This window comes from Pieris brassicae, chromosome 3, assembly GCF_905147105.1.
Source record: "Pieris brassicae chromosome 3, ilPieBrab1.1, whole genome shotgun sequence".
NCBI classification, from domain to species: domain Eukaryota; kingdom Metazoa; phylum Arthropoda; class Insecta; order Lepidoptera; family Pieridae; genus Pieris; species Pieris brassicae.
This window is the reverse complement of record NC_059667.1, coordinates 12024022-12046197: the sequence shown is the minus strand read 5'-3', so window position 1 is coordinate 12046197 and position 22176 is coordinate 12024022. Positions and strand designations below refer to the sequence as shown.

General features: G+C 32.9%; 2 protein-coding genes across 6 annotated transcripts; both read left to right on the top strand.

Annotated features, from left to right (window-relative positions):
* Positions 1–7697: 7697 nt before the first annotated feature.
* Positions 7698–14057, top strand: LOC123707779 (clotting factor G beta subunit-like). The gene is made up of 5 exons (XM_045658116.1): positions 7698–7736; positions 12302–12487; positions 12721–12925; positions 13207–13373; positions 13878–14057. The coding sequence occupies exons 1-5, from the start codon at positions 7698–7700 to the stop codon at positions 14055–14057; spliced, it is 777 nt and encodes a 258-aa protein (XP_045514072.1).
* Positions 14058–15937: 1880 nt separating this feature from the next.
* Positions 15938–21808, top strand: LOC123707643 (serine protease snake-like). 5 transcript variants are annotated; one of them, XM_045657881.1, is made up of 9 exons: positions 15978–16062; positions 16332–16424; positions 16626–16835; positions 17099–17161; positions 17749–17840; positions 18509–18679; positions 19681–19891; positions 20417–20583; positions 20905–21808. In XM_045657881.1, the coding sequence occupies exons 3-9, from the start codon at positions 16808–16810 to the stop codon at positions 21085–21087; spliced, it is 915 nt and encodes a 304-aa protein (XP_045513837.1). In that variant the 5' UTR covers positions 15978–16062; positions 16332–16424; positions 16626–16807; the 3' UTR covers positions 21088–21808. The 5 variants fall into 5 exon arrangements, with proteins under 5 accessions (XP_045513834.1, XP_045513833.1, XP_045513838.1 ...); XM_045657878.1 differs by lacking the exon at positions 16332–16424 and having other exon boundaries at positions 15938–16062; positions 16626–16679; XM_045657877.1 differs by lacking the exon at positions 16332–16424 and having other exon boundaries at positions 15938–16062.
* Positions 21809–22176: the final 368 nt, after the last annotated feature.

Below are 22176 nucleotides of genomic sequence, written 5' to 3'. Positions count from 1 at the left end.
TCAATTTAGGGTCCTTCAAGACGTGCCAATTCTTAAAGGCCGGCAACGCACTCGCGAGCCCTGTGGCATTGAGGCTCACCTGATGTTAAGTGTTCGGGCATGGCCCATGGCAACACTTAACATCAGGTGAGCCTGCTGCTCGTGTAATAATGATAATATGTTTTTAATTGAACTTGTTTGCCAAATACAAACTATTATATACATTCTTTTAAAATTATCAAAATGTTAATCTAGGTTACGACGCCACGGCGGCGGTCGGTAGATCGTAATAAAAAAATAATTCGTTTTTAACTTTATATCTTGGCATTTTGACAGATTAGCTAAAGTAAAAACCTATTTTTACTCAAATAACTTGGGAAATAGCTATCTATGGTTTTAGCGCATCCGCGTACATACCTCAAAAGCAAGCCAAGTCTTTGACATAAACGCACAAGAATTTTCCACATACACTAAATTTTAGACGGAATAACTTTGGCATAGTTTTCTTGACTATCTCACAGAGGGTTAGATAAGCATAAATTAGAATTAATATCCCTTTTATTTGTCTAAACATAATTTTTGTAGAAGATAAAAATTACCCAGTGGAAGTCGTTTCCTTATCGGGTTTTTGGGTCTGACACATTCCAGTTTTCGTACGATTTTACACACCACTATACTAATATATAATAAAGATGTGTACATACAGGCTTTAAACAACGAGGTGGGTTGAGAATCACTTATCCCATACACAATTTCTCATATAAAAGAATACTGTATATGTTCTACGTAATAATACATACATAAATTTCATCAAAATATCTTGAAGAAAAACTATGCTCTTTTTCCTTTATCATTATGCTGTATTGTATTGCTTGAGGCGTTTCGTACCTTCGCAATATCTGATATAGTCTATCAATATGAAATGTTTTTGTACGTAAGATAATCAGTGAGATGACCAAAAAGCGTAAAATATATGTACGTTAACATAACCTTATTCGGAAAAATCATGACGTGGTGAATAATCGAAGCGTTCACGTTTTTTTGGACATTTTTCGATTTATTATATTACTAGTTTCCGGCAGTTTCAGCCATGTAGGTTTGGTATACAAATAATTTTACGCGATCACTTCAACAATATTCGTTATATTTAATTTTAAATAAAATCTGATCTGATGACAGTTCATAGATGTCAAATAATCATGCGAGTTTGACAAAAGTAATGTGTTTTTGACACGTGTCAGTTTGTCACGTAGCTAAATTAGTGTTTTTAATTAATTAATAAATTAATAGGATAGTGGTAAACCCTTGGTTGGCCTTAGATTACCGTATCTGTTTTGTGAACAATCTTTTTCAAAGGTAGATCAGCCTTCTGTGCTTGAAAATAATGTATAAGGATGTGACTAATTATTCCTAATAACGCTTCTGCCTTCTGTGGCTTAGAAAACGAAATATGCGTTACTCTGGAGTAACGTAACCTTTATCTCAAATTACAATTTACCTTAGATATAGGTCCAAGGTTGGTGGCGTTTTTGGTTGTAAATATCAGTTGATGGTATTTACACAAAAAAGTCTGGTTATCAAAAACCATAAGTCATCTGACAATTTGTTAGAATTGAAAAACCTTCATATTTGCTAACGATTTTTATGTTCCAAAACACGTTCAAATAGGTTGATAAATCCACAGTAATTTAAGTAATTAGTTATTAATTTTTTTATTGCTCATCAGCATTTTAAAAAAATGTGTCCGTGTACTAATGTACACACGTAAGGAGTGAAATTTCTTTATGACCTTATTTTTCAAAAAACTGATATACTATATGCATCTATACAGAAATTTGTTAAATAAAATAAAATTAGCTAAAGTTTTATAAAAGCCTTTTATTATCATAGACATGATATACAAATAATACAATTATTCCATATTACCTTATTACTACTAAGGTTATTACAGAATTTCATTAATTGCAATAGATTTATTATTATCATTGTTATCGTTATTATATATTTTTGTTATTAATGGCTTCGAATCTCTTCGAATCAATCGTGGTAGGGACATGAAAAAGATGGCACGTAACGGAAAAATGTGACGCGTAACCTACAAATGTGACGGTTTTTTTTCCAACGCCGATAAAGAAGTTTTACTCCAAAAACGCTTTTATCTACGAAAAAGGAAAATATCGGTTTTATTAATTTAAAGCTGGACTAAGACAATATGAAAATACAGTAAACAATTTATAAGACCCGGTATCAGTCAAGACATCTCTTTACTTTTAATATCAGAAATAAAGAAAATATAAGATATACTAGACTATAATATATAACATTTAAATAACTAGGCCATCATAACTTGTAATACAACATGGTACATATGGATCAGCAATTTATAACGTAACTTGACGCGGTCTCGTCCATAGCAAGTTAATGAAGGGACCGAAATTATGCCTGAACTGATTCCGAACAATAGAGGCAAGTCGTTAATTTACCAAGTTCGTATAATAGCGTACAAGCGTATAAGATTGATGTGCGCTGACCCCGAATTTAATATTCATCAAGTCACATACGGAATGCAAACAATGTTTGTAATACAGGAATAAACCCATTTTATCAATGCGGCAAACAACTCTTAATAAATAATAATAATAAATCGTTTATTTGCCAAGATAGTGGTACAGTGGTTAGATCGATCAATTATAAATATCCCGTTATAGCCAGTACATAGGCATGCAAATGACAAAATACTCGTCTACGCTATAAAGGCACCTTGCCTTTAAAAATGTAATCTTTATTGAGAGAGATATTATAAATCAAAGACTGACTGTCTGTTTGCAGTGTTGGCCAAGTGACTTCAGCGTGCGACTCATTACTGAGGTCAAAGGTTGGGTTTAAAGACTTTATTTATCAGAAACAACAATGTTTATCAAAAATAATTGCAATAAAAAGATAGCCGTACATGCAATAAACTTAAAAGTAACCAAAGAAATATGGATTAAAAGTAATTTTGTCTAACATATTCACTTAGCTTCAATTAGAATGAATCAAAGAAGTAATATTTTTAATTTTTGTGGGTAATTTATTATACAGCTATGCGCCTTTGTAGGTTAACATTTTTTTGCCGTAGTTCTTACGTCTTTTAGGTAATCCAAAATGACTAGTATGACGCATACTTCTATGAGTCACACGTTGCGGTTTGTAGAATGTTAGGCCAGTGTGGAGAGAACCTTTATATTTTTTTTGAGAAGGATAACATATATAAATATTTTGTTGTTTTAAATTCTTTAAGTTGGTGTTTCGATATATATTTATGGTAGGTGCAAGATAATTTATCATTGAATGTTCCTTAATTTAGTTTTAACGGCGCTGCCCCATACTTCAATTAAATGAAGTAAATGAGGCTTGATCAACGAATTGTAGATGGTGTATCGTATTTGAAGTGGGTTACACCGAGCGATGTGTCGAAGTGACCCTATAAGTGAACAGAGCTTAGATCTGATGTGCTCAATTTGTGTACTCCACTTCAAATGCTATCCACCGACCGAGATATTTTTCTGTGCTTTTTTCTTCTATAATCGTATTATTTATTTTTAATGGGTCATGTCATGACTTTATTATCCTTTACCTGGACTTTCATTCTATGTTGCAATTAACATTCGCTCGAACGGTAAATGAAAACATCGTCAGGAAACCGGCTTGCCTTAGATCCAAAAAGTCGATGGCGTGTGGCAGGCGCAGGAGGCAGATCACCTACTTTCATATCATGCAACAGATACAGAAATCTGAGGTCCAGACCGAAAAAGGTTGTCGAGCCACTGATTGATTTTGTTTGCTGTCTCTTCGTAGGGGTCTACTTACCACTTGGTCGTTATTGAAGTGTGATACTTCATAAGAAGTGATTATAAACCCAATACTATCTATCTGTTGTCTCTTGTCGTCAAGATGGACTTTGGATGACCAGGTGAAGGCACCACCGACATTATCGCAGTGATACTTCGATAATGATTCGATCGGAAATTATATTCTGGCAATATGCTATCCGCAAAGATCTATCTTACATGAACATTTATACGTTTAGTGGGCCTGATGGGATCCCCTCAAACATGCTGAGTACTTGTGCTTCTGTGTTGGCTGTCTTACCGCTCCTTTTCCGGCATCAGTGGTCGCTCGGCATTGACCCAGTGTGCTGGAAGCCGCTTTAATTCATCGATTAAGAAAAGAGGCAATCGATCCAAACTGTACTATCGCCCAATAGCCGTAACTTCCTTGTTCTCCAAAATAATGGAAACCATTAGGTACACCTTCCTTCCTTCGCGTCTATGTCGGCATCTAAGACTTAGATTTATTAACTGTGTATTACCTTATTAGAGGTATATATGACTGATTGACAAGAAGTTTTACTTCAATAAAAGATGTAATTAAATTATAATATTAATATTTTAAGGAATTTATAATTAAGTTTGTTATTAGAGCTGGCAACAGGCGCTTTTTACTTAAAAAGGTTCCTAAATCTTACACACTGTAATACGTATGTACTCAAAATGAGTATACACATTTTTATTATTTTTATATATTGTATATTTACTTTTAAGACTATTACAGAGATTAAGATTTTCGGTTTACGCATTTACTGTAAAATACATTATTCATTTATGTTATAGTGTGGTATTATTTGAAAGAAACTTGTATATATGTCTATGCTTTACGTAGGTTGCTGAAATACGTCATAGCGTTTGACGAAAGCATGGAACCGTAAACATAAAGACGCACGAAACGTACTACTTTGATCGGGTGAGTTTTTTACGCTCGCACGTCGTTACATTCATTAAAAACAACGACCGGTTTATCATGTACTAGGTCATGATTAGATGAAACCATTTTTAATAATAATAATATATCTAAATAGTAAAATTCTTGGTTTAAAGTTGGTGATCTTAACAATATATTTATATTGGCACATAGATATTTAAAAAAAGATATTATGTTTGGTAACAGTTTAATTTCGTTTAGGATGATCGATTAATCGTCCATGATTCATGACCACATCCATTTATAATCCTAGTACACTGTTGTACACGGGCCTAAGCCAAGTTATTATTATTATATTAGTTCGAGTATATCATATAAAATTATTTCGTATTAATAAATACAAACGTCGTACTTGTAAAAAACTACTATAATATAACTTTGCCTTCTCGTGTCTCGTTGAGAGGTTACAAGACTTCAAACGGTACAAGTGAAACAGTTGTAACAATCACTTACCTATAGGCATATATAGTTGTTAACGTAGGACACAGGACTTAGTAGTGTATAAACTAGACCCTGGTAAATAATTAAACAAAAAGGTTTAAGAATATTTAAAAACGTTTAAGTGCTTAATCGTAGGGATTATGAATAAAAAGTTTGTTAGTCGCTAAAACTTGTCGGGCTCGCTACGCGTAAAGTTTTCTTGTTAGGTCTGACAACACTTGGAAGTTTTAACAGGGCCCTTCGCGTTTATGTACGCCGGTTAATTTAGTAAGGGTGTATCTATTTATTGTTTGCCGATATAAATTAATATTTAAGGTGAACTATTTGACAAGTACACTACTTACTTTTATTTAATAAACATAAAAACGTATGTTACGTACATAGGAAAAAATGAAAAACGTCGATATCAAATTTATTTGATTAAATATATATATCGTAAAACCGGAACTAATATTATATTATTACGCTATTCTGAATTAATCGCTTGACGAAGCTATTGACTTAATAATAATAATTTATTGCCAGAATATGGTACAAAAACGTGTAAGATGGTACAATAGTAAGTTCGCATATTCTGCCACACACAATGGCGCGCAAATTTGTCTTTAAAGTAGTTTTACATTTTAGATTAATAGTCATATGAATTGGTCAATTCTTATATTATTTGTATCATATGAAACGTTATTAAATTTATATCAAGTACAGTTTGTCTCACGCAAATAATCATTTATTGAATAATACTTTTTTTTACAAAAGTAATACACCAAGTCGATTTTTTAATTCTTTTGGTAAATTATTGTAAACCTTAATTGCCATAGAAAAGGAAATTAATATACGAGTACGCGTATTACATATAATGTAGTTAAAATAGAATTTCTATTCTATAAGGTAGTTGTGTAAGTAATAGAACCCATATATGTGTTCGACCCAAGCATGTGTAAAGCTTTGCAGATGCGATTTAATTAAAAATAAAGTAACAAAATGATCACCACTTCGAGTAAACTGTGACATTATCGTTGTATTTATTTCAATTTAAAGGCCGGCAATGCACTCCCGAGCCCTCTGAGATTAAAAGATACACTTAACTACAGGTGCGCCTCCTGCCCGTTTGCCTCCTATTCCATAAAAAAATTACAAGATATAATATAATGCAGAAAATATTTATAAACAAATGTTAAAAAAAAACTAGTCTTAAGAAAAACACTTTTTGAACGGATTAAAGCTATGTATTATTATTAAAACATAATTATTTACATAATTCTAAATTTTAAATTTTTTACAAAATTTTAAAGCTATTTCAACAAAAGACAATACTATGTGCAAAACAAGTCTTAATCACAGTAAGAGAGGTGGCTGATAGTTGTATACTACTAACTATAGTCATATTTTTACTTTCACTTTTAAACATAATGTATACGTAGATTGATGTGTTAAGCCAACACTTAACTCGAAGTAATAGTTTAGAGCTTCTCACCGCGTCTGCAGTTTCAAGCTATTTCGCTTTATTAGCCAAAACTGCAACTACCTTTAGTTTAAATATACCAACATATAATAGTTTCTACTGTACTGTATTGTGTATAAAAATAGAATTACTGTTACTTTCACTCTTACATCACAAACACAAAAACACAATCAAAGGCACATCGCCTATTTAAATTTTATTTACAATTAATTGAAATCAGTTTTTTCATACTACACTACTTGCTTACGGGTCGGGACGGATGTACCGCGCGCAATCTCCAACTCGGTTAGCAAGGAGCCACTCACGCGACGAATACATATAATAAATAGAATTTCTATCGAGGTAGACTTATTTGTTAGTACACTGGCGAGAGTTACAGGAATTGATTGCTATATTAGCAGTTATAAGATCTAGATATATATATTTTAACGTTTTTTTAATTGTAGTTCTATCGCAGTAGTAGTAACTGTTAAGAATCGTTATTTGGAAATAATTATAATAGGTAACAAATATAGATGTGCGACATTAGCGAAACAGACGTATAAATATGTCTGTATACTATACAGGAATTCATTCAGACGAAAATTATTGTGCAACGGGTAATGTAACAATAACAATGAAAATTACGGCAAAAAGTGTACTAATTACGGAATGCCAATGTTTTTGATCACGTTCTACATATTTCCGTTTAATAACACGTCAGCATCCGTTGACTTTGTTTAATGAGTAAGGAGGATTTCATAACACTGTGTATACATTGAATCAAGTGCACTTCACTTGACTTCATTTTAAATGGCGACTTCTGTGTAAATAACATATCCGCTGATGTCGCGTTCTAAATTTTAACACGGTGAGAATGGATTTGATCGATTGAATTAATTCTATGCAGAGTTACCTACAACAAAGATGACGTCACTATAAAGACAACACACACAGTCATATAATAATATATACTAGAGGTATGGAGGGGAGAATCTTTTGTATATCTTTATTAACAGAAATAAATATCCATAAAATGTTGACGATAGGGCTGGATACGAGGTTAAAGGATCAAGTTCGTATATATATAATTTTTATGAATTTTGTTGAGGGTAGTACATCATTTGACATGACCAATAGCCACGTTTGATTTCACATTATCTTTTGCTTTGTCGTATCGCTTAATTAAAGGCATTTGTGATTGTTGCAATATCCGCCGATATTGTTTTTATTATCAATTACGCCCTCGTTGTGCTTGTATTTTTGTGGGTTGTACTGAATGAGTAAATTGATAATCAGTATAACCATTACCATTGTTCCTGTATAAATCGTTCCCTTATCCCTGCGACTGACAATTGTATGCATTTTTCCCTTAAATTGATAAATTGTAGTTCAATGGCCACACGTTCTTTGTGGCGCAGAGTAAATTGTTAAGAGTTCACAATAATCTATTAATATCTCTATTGATCTCAGATAACTGTATGTTTCGTTGGATATTTTTCATTTACAGACAACCTTTCTGTTCCTGACACTTGTCGTAGTTAGTTTTCAAACCTTCTGGCTGACCTGAAGTTAAGTGATATCTCCGCCCATGGACACTTACACTGTAAGTAGGCTTGCATGAGCATTGTCGGCCTTTCAGTATTATATATAAAAGCCTTATACGTAACGTCGGATAAGTCAGTTTTGTAATGTACGATATTTACGGAATGCTATTCTATTGTTCTCGTATTGTTCTTATAAGGACACCTATTTTTGCCCTACGTCACGAAACTAGTAATTCATTCATATTGCGATGAAAGCCTAGAACGAGTCGGTACGAAAACGTACGTAAAGTAAATCGAAAACGTGCCGCCAATATTCCCTGATTTTATGGTATACTCTGAAACACGCTAACGAAGTTATTCCAGCTGCTAATAAGAGAACTTCTCCATCTAAGCCGTTGAGGCCTACGGGCTAGCTAGTCACCGGTTAGATTGAAAGAACAGTACACCATCCTTCCTCCACATGACATGTGTCGGGTTCTCCTGGATTAAATTTCAAGTGTCACTTTATTTTTTGGGTTAAGAAACGAGTAATAAAACAGTATCAAAAAAGTGGGGCTATAGAGGGTGGAACTCCAAAGACCTCTTTTTCTTCCTATAAGGAATTATTCAGTGTAAGATCAATCTTCGCTGCGAAAGTTGACACGATAAGAAGCTCGTGCTTGGTTGGTTTGCGTCACTGCTAAACGTAACGTTGTAAAAGGCGGGAATACAGAGCTTTTTTTCCTTTTAAATATCCTCATACGTCATAATTTTTCGTTGCCGTTTCGGATAATAATACTACCGATAAATTAGTTATATAGCGAGGAAGTTCCTGTGATGATTTAGTTCCTAAAGAACCACCAAAAAGATACGTTTTTCAAATTTTTATTTAAAGTGAGAGTTATGGGTGATTTTAGTGTGTGCCTTATGTGGATTTTATTATTGATTAGTTGTACAGGTGAATCTTAATTTTTTCATGTTTTTTATGGTTTTATAATTTTAAATGAAATATTATAGTATATATGATTGCATACAACAAATATCATTGATATTTAATTATTAAAACTTTAATTAGGGTTACTTTTACGAGATCTTAATTTTAAAGGTTATTGTTGATATTATTATTTAAGTTTTGTCCAAAAAAAATTATTAAATTAAAAACTTAAAAAAAATGTTTTACAACTTACAACTTAATAGCTTATAAGTTCTATAGTGAGAATCTAAAAATAATTTTAAAAAAATATATATAAAACAATACACTGTCGTATTGTGTGTATACTATACACTTTTTGACATCACTATCCATATGGATTATCTCACATTTTGTAATATTCAATAGACAATACGCAGGTACACGATTCAAGAAACAGAGAAAAAAAATCGCGATCGTGTTTCATTCAATTCTAAAATTTTCAGGTTTACTTACTACATTTAACAAATTACAGGGTCTATGGCCGTCGTAAATAAACACCGGATCCCTGGGATTAAAATGAAATTCCGTCTTCAAGAACTTTTTGAAGATTTTGCAAGTCGATATACGAACGTTTTATCAGATCGAAGCCAACTCCAGCGACCAGAAAGTGATGACCCCTGCGACAGTTTCATCCCGCGACCAAGTTGGAATTTTGGTCAACGGATCAGTGATAAAAGTAAGATTGATTAAAAATCAAATTAAGTATCTGTATACCGATTCTTCTCTGGATCCTAAGATATATTTGAAACATTCTGAATATTGTTGAAAAAATATTCTCTTACAATTCCAGCTGGTGTTCACCTTTTAACAATATTTTAGACCGTAAGTCACATTATTTGGACAACGCTTTAAATTATTTAAATAATTTGTTTTTCTTTCGTTAATGTTTAAACCTTGTTGCATATATGCATTCTATCTTTGGCTATATCTTTAGTATAGTTGGTTTTTATTATATGTAACTTATGTTAGTTTAATAACGAAATAAATAAATAAATGAATCTCGGTCAGATTAACTTTGTTTTGTTATGATTAGTAAATATACCATAGCGAGGTTAGGTAACTTGTTAATCAAATCAAAAGCTTAGTTATGCTAGCAACTTTCTATTTATTTTGGCTTAATTAAAACTTAGATGATATTAACATCATTTTTTACCGTTCTGCAATCAGCTTTTGGATTTTATGAGATTTTATGATATGATTTTTAGGCAATTAGGGAATGCAAATCCAATAATTTGTTTTCTACTGTCAACATTAATAGATGCTAATATCATCGTATTTTTTTTATAACACATCGTTGTTATGTTTACATTTTTAATTGTATTTTTGTCGTTTACAGAATGCACAGAATACATGAGTGATATGATGTACCGAAATACAATAAAAGAAAGGCAAGACGAGTGTAAGTTCGCTTTTTAGGACCGTTACTTGTAAAATATGTATTCATAAAACTAAGTAAGTCTAATTGCACTATTTTAATTAAAATACTTATGTCACTTTTCATCACAGTTATACATACTTCAAATACTGCAATTAGACAACAAAATAAAGGGAAAAGGTTCTGGGCTAAGAATATAACTTCTGTTTTGTTTATGACGTCCGAATAATTTTAGGTCAGCGAAAACTTGGCAAGGAACCTGGTAAAACATACATACGAATTTTGAGCAAACATTCAACCAAAGTAGGAGAATATCCGCACATGGTAAGAACAAAGAATTGTATTTTCATTTTCAATATTCTTTGTAAATTTGATTTTAGTCCTTAAAGTTAAAATTCTGTTATGACTTCGCTGTTACTGGTATTATTGGAATTCATACCAAACGTAAAAGTAGACGCCCAATTTTACGTCAGCCAAAAATATATCATCAATTTATCTTTCAGATATGATTGAAGGTATTACTTGAAAGTATTTTTTTTAATCTGTTCAACTAGTATTCTTCGATATGATGCAACACGAAGTTACAGTTTTGCATTTTCAAACACGTCATAATGACAAAGAAATATATATAGAATAGGCGAAAACAGGAAATTTAAACTATCGTAAATATCGTTAAATTTCATATTTTGAGTGAATCATTATGGATTCGCCGAACAATAAATGTTTTGTTTAATTTTAACATGTTATAAAATAATATATGTTTATTATGGAACATAAGATACAAGTATCACTTATTCCACGTCATTAAATTTGAATAGGTAGACATTTCTACTCATAGGCAAAGAAGACCGACAGAAAAAGACGGAGTAAAAAAACTCTCGGTACTCTTTTAAAATATCAAATCATCAAACAACACTTTTTTTAAAACTAATATCGCAAATTAATAGCAAATTAAAAGCAGCCTAGTCTAGCACTAGTCCCAGGCCCTTTTAATAAACTAGGTAATCGTTAAATTTGTAAAAAGGCTTTTACACAGCTTCTTTAATAAATTTATTAAAAGGCAGAGATAAAAGAGCCTCTGGAATTTTATTAAAGAAGAGTATCCTTTTTCCCAAAAATGAAATACTAACTTTAGATAGTCTAGTACGGGGAAATTGTAGCTAGACGTATAGTAACTAGTAGAGCTAAAAAGTTTTACCTTCAGCGAAATATGATTATTAACTCTATTGAAGCTTTATGGACATGTATTTGCTGTATTGCCTTATAACAGGGTAATTGAATTCGACTTAGGGTCCTTCAAGAAAAGAGCGTACCAATTATTAAAAGACCCGCAACGCACTTGCGAGCCTTCTAGCAATGAGTATCCATGGGCGTCGATATCACTTAACATCCGGTGAGCCTCCTGCCCGTTTGCCTCTTATTACATAAAAAAGAAATTCAGAAACTAGACTCAGTGCGAGCTTTCACTCCAAATAGTAGTATATACTAGTATATCGAAGTCCAATACGATTTTAACATATGAGTGGAGAACACTTGGCGCTATGTCGTCGTCTACATTATTTATTATTTACATCATCGTCAGTCCTATTTTTCTCAAAAATCGACACAGAACACAAACTAATCTCTACCTACCTTCTACCTTCATGTAATCCTAGTAAGTTTAGTTTAATTAAAAAATTGCAAAAATAAAATACATCAAAAACTTCATCCTTCACATTCATGTTTTTTTTTTTGTATAATCAACGTGCTGTTTTTTTTTAATATAGGCAGCTTTTGGATGGAAACGGAGGCTACGGAACAGCTGGGCGTTTCTCTGTGGAGGCAGTCTCATAAGCCCGAACTTCATCCTGACAGCTGCTCATTGTGGCTCACAATCTAGCGCAGTAGTAGTGAATAAATACTTGAGGAAAGCACAACCAGACATCGTCCGATTGGGATCTAGGTATATCAAGGTCAGTGGGAAGATTTTTACAAAATACATTCAATTTAATATTATATTAGGAGAGAAATACCAAAAAATATACAGGAACATAAAAAGACAACATTAAAAAAATATATTTTATACTATGGATCTAGTGGCTATCTAGTTTGTATTGTATTTTTTTTCACTGAATTTATAAGCCGTAAGAACGAAGTTTATATTAGATGAACCGTACACCGATTTTGACGAGTCAGTTTATTACAGAGACGCTATAATCCAAAAACTGATGTAACAATCAAACAGTTCATACAACATCCATATTGGGATCCGCCCAAACATTATTACGACATAGCGCTGGTGGAGTTGGCCAAACCAGTGTCGTTTTCAAAAACTGTCCAACCAGCATGTCTGCCAGGATCATTTTCATCGAAATATGATGCTTATATTACTGGTTGGGGAGTTACTGATGGTACGTAGTAAATTGAAATCATATAAATAAAAAATACTCAAGTGAGCGTTTAAGTATTACGTAACGAATTTTGGGGGGGGGGTGTTGTCACGAAACGTCTTACTATTTCATGGGAGGGGGTCAAGAATCTCCAAAATTGCGTGACGTAATACTTGAACGGTCCCCAACTCACTCTACTTGTAAAAATTGTTATGAATAATATGAAAAGGAAAAATTTATTACCGCCTCACAATCATTATTTTATATCCTATAATCATCTGATACTACAAATTATATTTTAGAAACAGCTAAAACCCTATCATCAATACTTCGAGCAGCAGAAGTCGACATTATAGATTCAAGTGAATGCAACGCACTGCTTAATCCATTTTCAAATAGAAATTGGTGGGGTCTTATGGACCACCAGTTATGCGCAGGGAAACTTGAAGGTGGTGTTGATACTTGCCAAGTAAGTATAATCTGTAAATAGTATGAGTAGGTACCCTAACCGAAATAAGCGAATCGCAAATATTATTTTAAGCCAACGTATTTTTTTAACCTAAGAGAAAATGTTATTTCCTCATTCCTCGTAACTCAAAGGCTACGGGGATATGTGGGACTGGACTCATACCAGGCACTCTCTATGATCAGAGAGCCGAGTGATCAATACCCACTAAAACAGTCATTAAGTGCATTCCGGCTTACCGCAAATAGATTCCCCCGGGGTCGGTTTCGCATTCTACCGGAGCCCAGAGAAGAGTCTGTTGGCGTAAACCAAAACATCTTCACACCTATTTTCAATATTTATTTAATAAAAAATTTAAAACAATGACAAGCATTCCCAAGTGATGGACCAAAGAGGCAAATCGAGTTTCGTTTTACATTATTTAAGCCTGGGTGAATTTTATAAAGAAAACCAGTATAATCGACATTTTCAAATAGTAAGCAAATCTAATTTATTTATAATTTTTAGGGAGACTCTGGTGGACCTTTACAAGTAAAGCTTCAAGAGACGAAGTATGAAGGAAATATGCACATGGTGATTGGGGTGACATCATTTGGGTTTAAATGCGGAGTCAAAGATCAGCCCGGCATATACACTAGGGTTTCTAGTTTTGTGGAGTGGATAGAAAGTATAGTATGGCCACAATAACTAGGAATTAATGGTATTTCTAACCTTGAAATTTGTGAATAATTGTTAAGTGAAGTGAAGTTACACTTAATAAGCCTACTTGATACTTTATTTGTTGATCGAAAAAACATCCCTGAGTGAAGTGAAGTTATATGATTTTTTGCGGCCTTTTTGACAATTTATTGTCACGATAATTAAGCTGGGCTTATTTAGGAACATGAAGTACAAACACTCATTGTGGTAACGTTACCATAGTCTTTAGTTTTAAGGTAATATTAATAATTTATTCTGTAAATAATTTTATCCATATAAATAAACATAACAAGCAAGTATACAGTATTTACAATTTTTTTACCTACTCAGTAATAACAAAAATAATTAAAATTTGGTAAATTAAAACAAATTTATAAAAAAATATTTATAAATGGTTATTTTTTTATTTTTTTATTATGTAAATTAAAATGTGATATACATTTAAGTAATCTTAGGAAAATACTTTTGTTATATTAGCATAAACCATAACATAGTTGCGATACACTGGATTTTGTATGTAACGACAAAATAACGCATTACTATTATAATGATAAATTAACTAATTAGGTTTTATTAAAACCCTAAGAACAAATCAGGCTCAACCAAGCTATTCCTATTATGTTAATAAGAATTTAATAAATTGCACTTACGGTAGTCAGACCGCAAATATTTTCCTGTTAATATTACCAATTTTATCTGTTAATATGTGGATAATTAGTTCAAATGTCAATTTAATTGTTAATTATTTAAAATAAATTATATGTTAATATATGGTAAATGTATTTATATTTGTTACGAAGGAAACGCAATGTGAAACTATCTACATTCAGTTATATGTTATCAGAATCAAAAATGGACTTGTAGTATGCTGTATAACGCACCATTGTACGTATTTTCAAAAAACACTATTATTACCTAATCTGAACAAGAAGTAAACTAACAGTTTGTTAATCTTTTATTTGGATCACCAAAGGCCTTTCTCCACTCTTTCCCAATCACTGTGATCCTTCAATACGTTCCTCTCTATATACATTATCGTGAATTTGACTTTTGTAATCGTTCTCCAGTACGCTTTTCGTTACGTAGGTACGATTACCACTCCTGACAAACTTTTATAATTTGATCAATCCACTTCCTAGTCGCTCCAACATCCCCCGAGACAAAAGACCATTCTCAAAAATCGTGGTTTTGCACCTGTCAGCTCTTTTTATTCCGGTATATTCCTAATCACTGCCAATTTCTGGACTGAAACAAATACAAATTGACTTGTAACCGTCTGATACAGTAAATAGAATAAAATTGCACGTTTGACATCTGGCATAGCCTTTTAATTACTAGAAAATAATTGATAAGCAATCAATTATTGGTGCGGAAATAACTATACATAGTCTTGGCCCATTTATAAATGTTATTGTTATATAATGATAATGAATTAAAAATATTGTGATTACACTATATTATTTAAAACAATAATTCTCGAGTCGAGTCCATTAAAAAAATATTATGTGTAAAAATACTAGCAATAATAGAATATATTATTTTTTCCGCAAACACATTATTCGTAATAGTACTAGTATACTTCTATAATAATAGATATAATCATTAAAATATTTTAGGTAATATTAATATTTTAATTTAATTTTTTACCCATTAATGTGTCGCATTTATTAATTTTTTATTAGATTTCTGTTTGATACGTTGTTTTTATTTAATTTTAAATCATTGCCTTCATAATATGTAAGACACATTCGATCAAAGTATTAAACAACTCAAGAATTGAGGTATGGAAATACGGACATAAGAGGTTAAACGAGTATTATTATAATTAGTCAGCCATTTTATGATAATATCTCAGAAGAGATACAGATGTGCAGATGACATTACGTTTTGGAGCTATTTTTCCTTAAACGAATTTTTGTAAACATAATGTTTTTGTGTTTTAAAATAAATATTAATCTATGGATTTTTGTGGGTGTTATTATATACAGTACCGGTAAGCTTTGGATATATAACTTATTAATAAGAATAAACAAATATGTTTTTAATATTTTTCAACATTGTTTCTTTGTTATGTATATGCACATATATATTAAATCTTACAGTTAGACTCGTGAACACAAACATTTAAAGTGCTAAAATATTGACTAGTAAAATTTTTCATTGTTATTAATAAAAGATCCCAGACATTCTAATACAAATTATATTTAAAATATATTTGTATATTATAATTATAATTTGTATTAGAATGTCAATTTTTTTAAGGCACGCTTAAATTAGATTTGTAATGCCCGGATTCTATAAAAACATCTAATAATAAATTACGACTTGTGATAAGTAATGGATATAGTAATCAAGGTAAGGGATTGTATTGTAACTAAAATATTAATATAATAATATAGATATTTAATTAAAATCCAGTGGCCTGCGTAGCTAGTAAAGGCAGGTTAGTTCTTATGTTTAATTCCAGGGAAAACAGAAAATCCTTATGGCACATACCGACAAAAGGGTAATGAAACATATATGCTCTGACGTCCACATTTTTAATATATTTTACAGGGTCATTTGCCGTTCTCCACGAATACAAGCCATTTCGGACAAGATATTCAAACGGTACATTATCCGAGGAAGTTCATATTACCTTTAGAGTGAATACAAATTATACCACAGATAGAAATATCAGAAAACCAGTAAATATAGACCCATGTATCAGTTTCACCCCGGTAAAACCACGGTTCTCAATGAATGGTGCTAGAATGAGTGATTTGAGTAGGTTTGCATTATTTAAATCTTTGTAAGAAAATAATAGATTTATATTAAGCACAAAAGCATATATTGCTATAAGATACAATATTGTATTGGGGTATGGGGCAGACAAATATCTGTTGATATTTTATAAGGCAAGTCACTTTTCTGTACAAAACACTTAATATCGGGAATCAAAACATAAACTCTAAATGGAGGGTCCAAGCTACAAGCCAAGCTGTTTACATTTCTAAGTTGTTAATAACTATTTAAAATTATTTTGACAGAATGCGCAGAATTCATGGTAGATCTGGTTAATCGTGAAACGATTAGGGACCGAGAAGAAAGATGTAAGTTTATTATACTTATTTGTTTTACCCAGTGACAATCTCAGGTGATCAGCATAAGCATTGTTAATTAATTATATTTGTGCTTAACTGCAATTGAAATTTACAAACAAAAATTACGAATTTTGAGAGTCTTTTAAAAGGTAATCAGTTTGTTGTTTGAATATTATATTTGATTACGACTTACTCGGATTCCTAGAACGTGTACTAAATTTCGTACGTGTTTGTATGTTTGTCCACAAATTTCTCGGGAAGTAGCTTTATAACATGGATCCAGGCATTTCTATCTATAATGTTAGATGTAGGGAATCACAGGTAAACTCGTCCTTCTCGTGTACATCTTAATAATTAGAGACATTACTTTTATAGAAAAACACGTTACATATAGTATGTAATAGGTATCTTATTTTATACTGACATCACAGGTATTTGAAGGCGGTTTGATTTTATAAATTACTTTTACTCTAAATAATGTTTTCATCAATGGTAATCGAAATAAATGGCTATAATCTTTGAAACTGAAGAATGAGGTTTTTATTATTTCTCACACTTTTTTTTTATTTTGTACAAAATATCTTGTGTCATTCCAGGCAAAGTAAAGCGAGGTCAAAAACCTTCCGAAGTACCAATTCGATTAATAATAAGCAAGTACTCAACCAAACAGGGTGATTATCCGCATATGGTACGAATCATTCTCTAAACTAGAAACATTTAGTTAATTATAATATTTGCCAGTTAGAGACTGCAATATGTGCTTTTATTTTAAAAATCGCCACTTCAGAGGGCTAAGTGGTTTTGTAAACTGCAGCCAGGGTTTCGATTCCGTGCTGAAATTAAATATAAATATAGATAGATGGTAGTTCTCCGCACCTGTAGGTTATATGAACTCGATCCTCTTACATGACAGCTATGGCGAAATTATACTCTTAGGTAGCGTATGTCTAAAGCCAAAAGGGGTAATTTCGCCTTAATAATTCCCATATCAGTTATATTCTCTGAACCTTTAGATCAGTATTTCCTAACTGGGGCCCCCGCCCACAGGGCGGCAATTTGTTATTGATGACGTTGATATTGATTTGTAATTTCGGTTTTCTTATTATATATTTTCAAAATATTTTTGTTTTTTAAGTGAGCAATGCAATTTTAGATATTAAAATTTATGTATAATCCATAGGGGGTGGGTATAAGAATTTTAGGAAAGCTAAGGTGGGGCAGGGCAATAAACATTTTGGTAAACACTGCTTTAGATTGAATAACTTAAACAACCCGGTGACTATTGCACAAATAGACTCAGAACTTAAACCAGAAACTTTTGTGACTCATATAAACCCACAAATTATTGTTTTTCAGGCAGCAATTGGCTGGAAAATAAAAGCGATAAACAAATGGGCATTCCTCTGTGGAGGCTCTTTGATAAGCCCTAGTTTTGTATTAACAGCTGCACATTGCTCTAAAGCTATGAACAGGGAATTGGAGAGTCCAGGACCAGACATTGTTAGACTGGGTACAAGGGATCTAGAGGTAGTGTAAGTTATTTTTGGATATTTTTAAATGATAAATACATCCTTTAGTCACTGTGTTTCGCCTGGGTACCCGGAAGCTATATCCAGGATGCTCCCTTCCCTCGGTGAAATAAAATGCGCTGGTTCGGCTGTCGCGTGTCAGTATAATAAAAAGGAATCCAATAATCGATAAGACTTAAACTAGCACTTATCATCAACGGTGGCCTATCTCACTAAAACACTGGATCCTTCAATAATGAATCAAAAAAAAGTAAATGCTTTACGGTATGCGGTATATATTTAGTGCGCACGCGATAGCGGTTAAAATTTAACTCCCTTGCGCCATTACGCCGGGTACCACCTACCATCTCCGGTTCGTGTGTCAAAGTCAAATCGACAATTGTCATCCTTCTTTGATTGACACCGATTTAGCGCGAACAGTCACATAAATACTTATTGTAGTTATCAGGATTGTAAATGCCTGAGATAAAGCAGAATGTTCTAATCTTTTCTATCAATTTTGTTAAAAGTAGTAGATCATTTGACATGAGCAATAGCCACATTTGATCTCATAATTAATTCTTGCTTTGTCGTATCGCTTAACAAAAGGCATTTGTAGTTGTTGAAATATTCGACAATGTTGACTTTATTATTAATAACGCCCTCAATATTATATTATTTCGTGAGTGGTTTATGCAGGCTGTGAACTTTTAGTGTTGTACTTAAAGGTCAAGTATTTATATAATCAGGATTACCTTTTCCATTGTTGTAATAATTATTACCTTATCCCTACGACTGACAATTGTATGCCTTTTTCGTCAAATTAGTTATAAGAAACGTTCTTTGTGGTACTATAATTTATGTTCGATATATGATAGGCTTAGGTCTCTTCCAAATTCCACTTCGCATGGTACATAATGTATAATCTATTATCCCGAAACAAATTTGAAAGCTAACGAAGTCTAATGACAGCCTTAATAACATAACGATCGTAGAAAATGTCTGCTCAAAATGTTTCAGAATTCAAAATTCGAATCACCCGTGGATATAAATATCAAGAAATTTATTACAAACCCTTATTGGAAGCCTCCTATAAAATATTTTGACATAGCATTAGTGCAGCTTGTTGCTGAAGTGGAATTCTCGAAACTCATCCAACCTGCCTGTCTTGAAGGAAAATACTTTACGTCACGGCATGAAGTTACCGTTTCCGGTTGGGGTATTACAAACGGTGAGGGAAATGGTTTATTGATAAAAATATTGTTTAGACTCTATCTCCCATGTTCAAAAATATTAAATCAGTAAAACAACACTGTTTTCACCAAAGTACTCACATATCTCTTTTCAATAGAGTGTAGCACAATTTAATAGAAAAAGTCGAGGGTATAAATCTTGCTGGAAATTAAAGAATTGTTACTGATGACACGAACTAAATGAGTATTTGTGGAATAACTCAAAGCGGAAGTTAAAACTTCCTTTCTTATTTCTCAAAACGTGATGGTACGAATTACAAAATTACAACTCTTACTAATCTTAGTGATTATAATTGGTCCGAAACGGATGGTAGTAATATATATATAGTACTGATAGTTCATTTGATAGTCGATAAATATCTAGTGGCATAGCTACGTTTACAGACCATTAAAAATGCATCCTGATCTTAGACGAACAGCCAAGAAATTTTGGGTTGTTCCAAATGTTTACTTAAATTGAGTAAACAACTTTTATTCATTCATAAATTAATTAATGATTTCAGAAAAGTCCTTAAAACCATCATCAGAAGTACAGGCCGGAAATGTGGACATCATAGAGTCAAAGTACTGCGATTTCCTACTGCTGGTGTATCGGGACAGAAACTGGGGCGGTCTGACGGACAATCAGATGTGTGCAGGAAATATTAATGGAGGAGTCGATACATGCCAAGTGAGAATTAAACAAAATTGTCCTGTGTACAATTATGCCGTTGAGGCCCTGCTAGAATGCGAGAGCGACCCCGAGCGTTTATAACGAGACGGTTTCAGTTAGTATGGTATATCCAGCCTCTGAAGCAGAGATTCTGGTGTGGATCAAGTCCCACATACCACTGCAACTTTCGGGGGATACATATGTTCACCTCGGATACTAAAAAAAAGGCATTCCTAGTACGAACGATAAGATTATTTTTTTTACTATTTGATCATAGACTACATACGTTGCATATTGCGGGACATATTTCCTAGAGTTAATATAAAATATTTATTACAGGGAGATTCGGGCGGACCCCTACAAGTCAAGATAAAAGATACTAAATACGAAGGTTCTATGCATATGATTATTGGTGTGACGTCATTTGGACATAAGTGTGGAAGGAAGGACCTGCCTGGAGTATATACGAAAATCTCTCCGTTCCTTGATTGGATTGAAAGTGTTGTATGGCCAAAATTATAATGTTTGGTGGTTTTATAATTACCATACATTATAATGGATATGTTTACTGTACTCATGTATAATTATCCTACTGTATGATAAAATACTATGTAGTATTATATATGTCTTGTATTAACGTTTTTTTGCCTTAAAAATTTGAATGAGCGTGTTCCCGCGACTACCGCAAGACTCGTCCCAGACTCAGAATTCGGCTTTGGCCGTCGCGGGGTGGTCAATCACCTGAAGGGCAGGACGAAAGCTCACTGGAGCGAGCGAAATGTGATGTAAAGGCGGTTTTTTACCCTAATCAAAAGGTAATTGGATCATCTGGATCCGCTGGGACATGTACTGGTTGTCGTCGGCAAGGTGGAAGGCAAAAGGCCGTGTGGCTTTTTGCCAACGCACTGGTGACCAAGTCACGATTCTCACGGGTCCAGTGGAGAGATACCACTAGCGGATAAATACATACCTCGTTGCTGTAAAATATAAATAAACTATTTTAACAATGACGAATAATTTTGCTTCCTACTTTACCTTAAATGGACTTAATTTTGTGGTTTTAGTCGTGGTTCAAAAGTACTTATCTCCCTCGTTTCATCGTAGTGTAAAGTGTAAATAATTTGACGGAAAGAGACAATTAACCTGATTTCGCTGATTTATGTTGGGGAATATAACAAAAAAAATCAATGGCGCTACAATTTTTTTAGATCTGGGGCTCAGATTTCGGTATCTGTTTCATGATCGTTTGTAAATTAAATAGACAAGTAGGTGATAAGCCTGTGTTTTGTGCCTGACACACACCGTCGACTTTTTGGGTCTAAGGCAAGCCGGTTTCCTCACGGTGTTTTCCTTCACCGTTCGATCTAATGTTAAATGCGCTCATAGAAAGAAAATCCATTGCACAGCCAGGGATCGAACCTACGACCACAGGGATGAGAGTCGTACACTGAAGCCACTAGGCCAACACTGCTCTTAGGGAGCTCTGCCGTTAGGGAATATACTTGTATATAATTCTATGTGGGTACAGATGTGTTGGCATAGACATGCTCTAAATAACTAAAGTGTCTTATGATAATAAAATTAAGTCACTCTCTAGGAAATTATATTTAA

Excerpts from the sequence above, each read along its gene's own strand:
- LOC123707779 (XM_045658116.1), top strand. The coding sequence starts at position 7,698 with ATGTTGACGATAGGGCTGGATACGAGGTTAAAGGATCAA. Across the intron at positions 7,737-12,301 it reads ATACGAGGTTAAAGGATCAA|GCAGCTTTTGGATGGAAACG; the intron begins GTTCGTATATAT and ends TTTTTAATATAG. Across the intron at positions 13,374-13,877 it reads GTGGTGTTGATACTTGCCAA|GGAGACTCTGGTGGACCTTT; the intron begins GTAAGTATAATC and ends TATAATTTTTAG.
- LOC123707643 (XM_045657877.1), top strand. The coding sequence starts at position 15,996 with ATGTTTTTGTGTTTTAAAATAAATATTAATCTATGGATTTTTGTGGGT. Across the intron at positions 17,841-18,508 it reads AGGGTGATTATCCGCATATG|GCAGCAATTGGCTGGAAAAT; the intron begins GTACGAATCATT and ends ATTGTTTTTCAG. Across the intron at positions 19,892-20,416 it reads CGGTTGGGGTATTACAAACG|AAAAGTCCTTAAAACCATCA; the intron begins GTGAGGGAAATG and ends TAATGATTTCAG.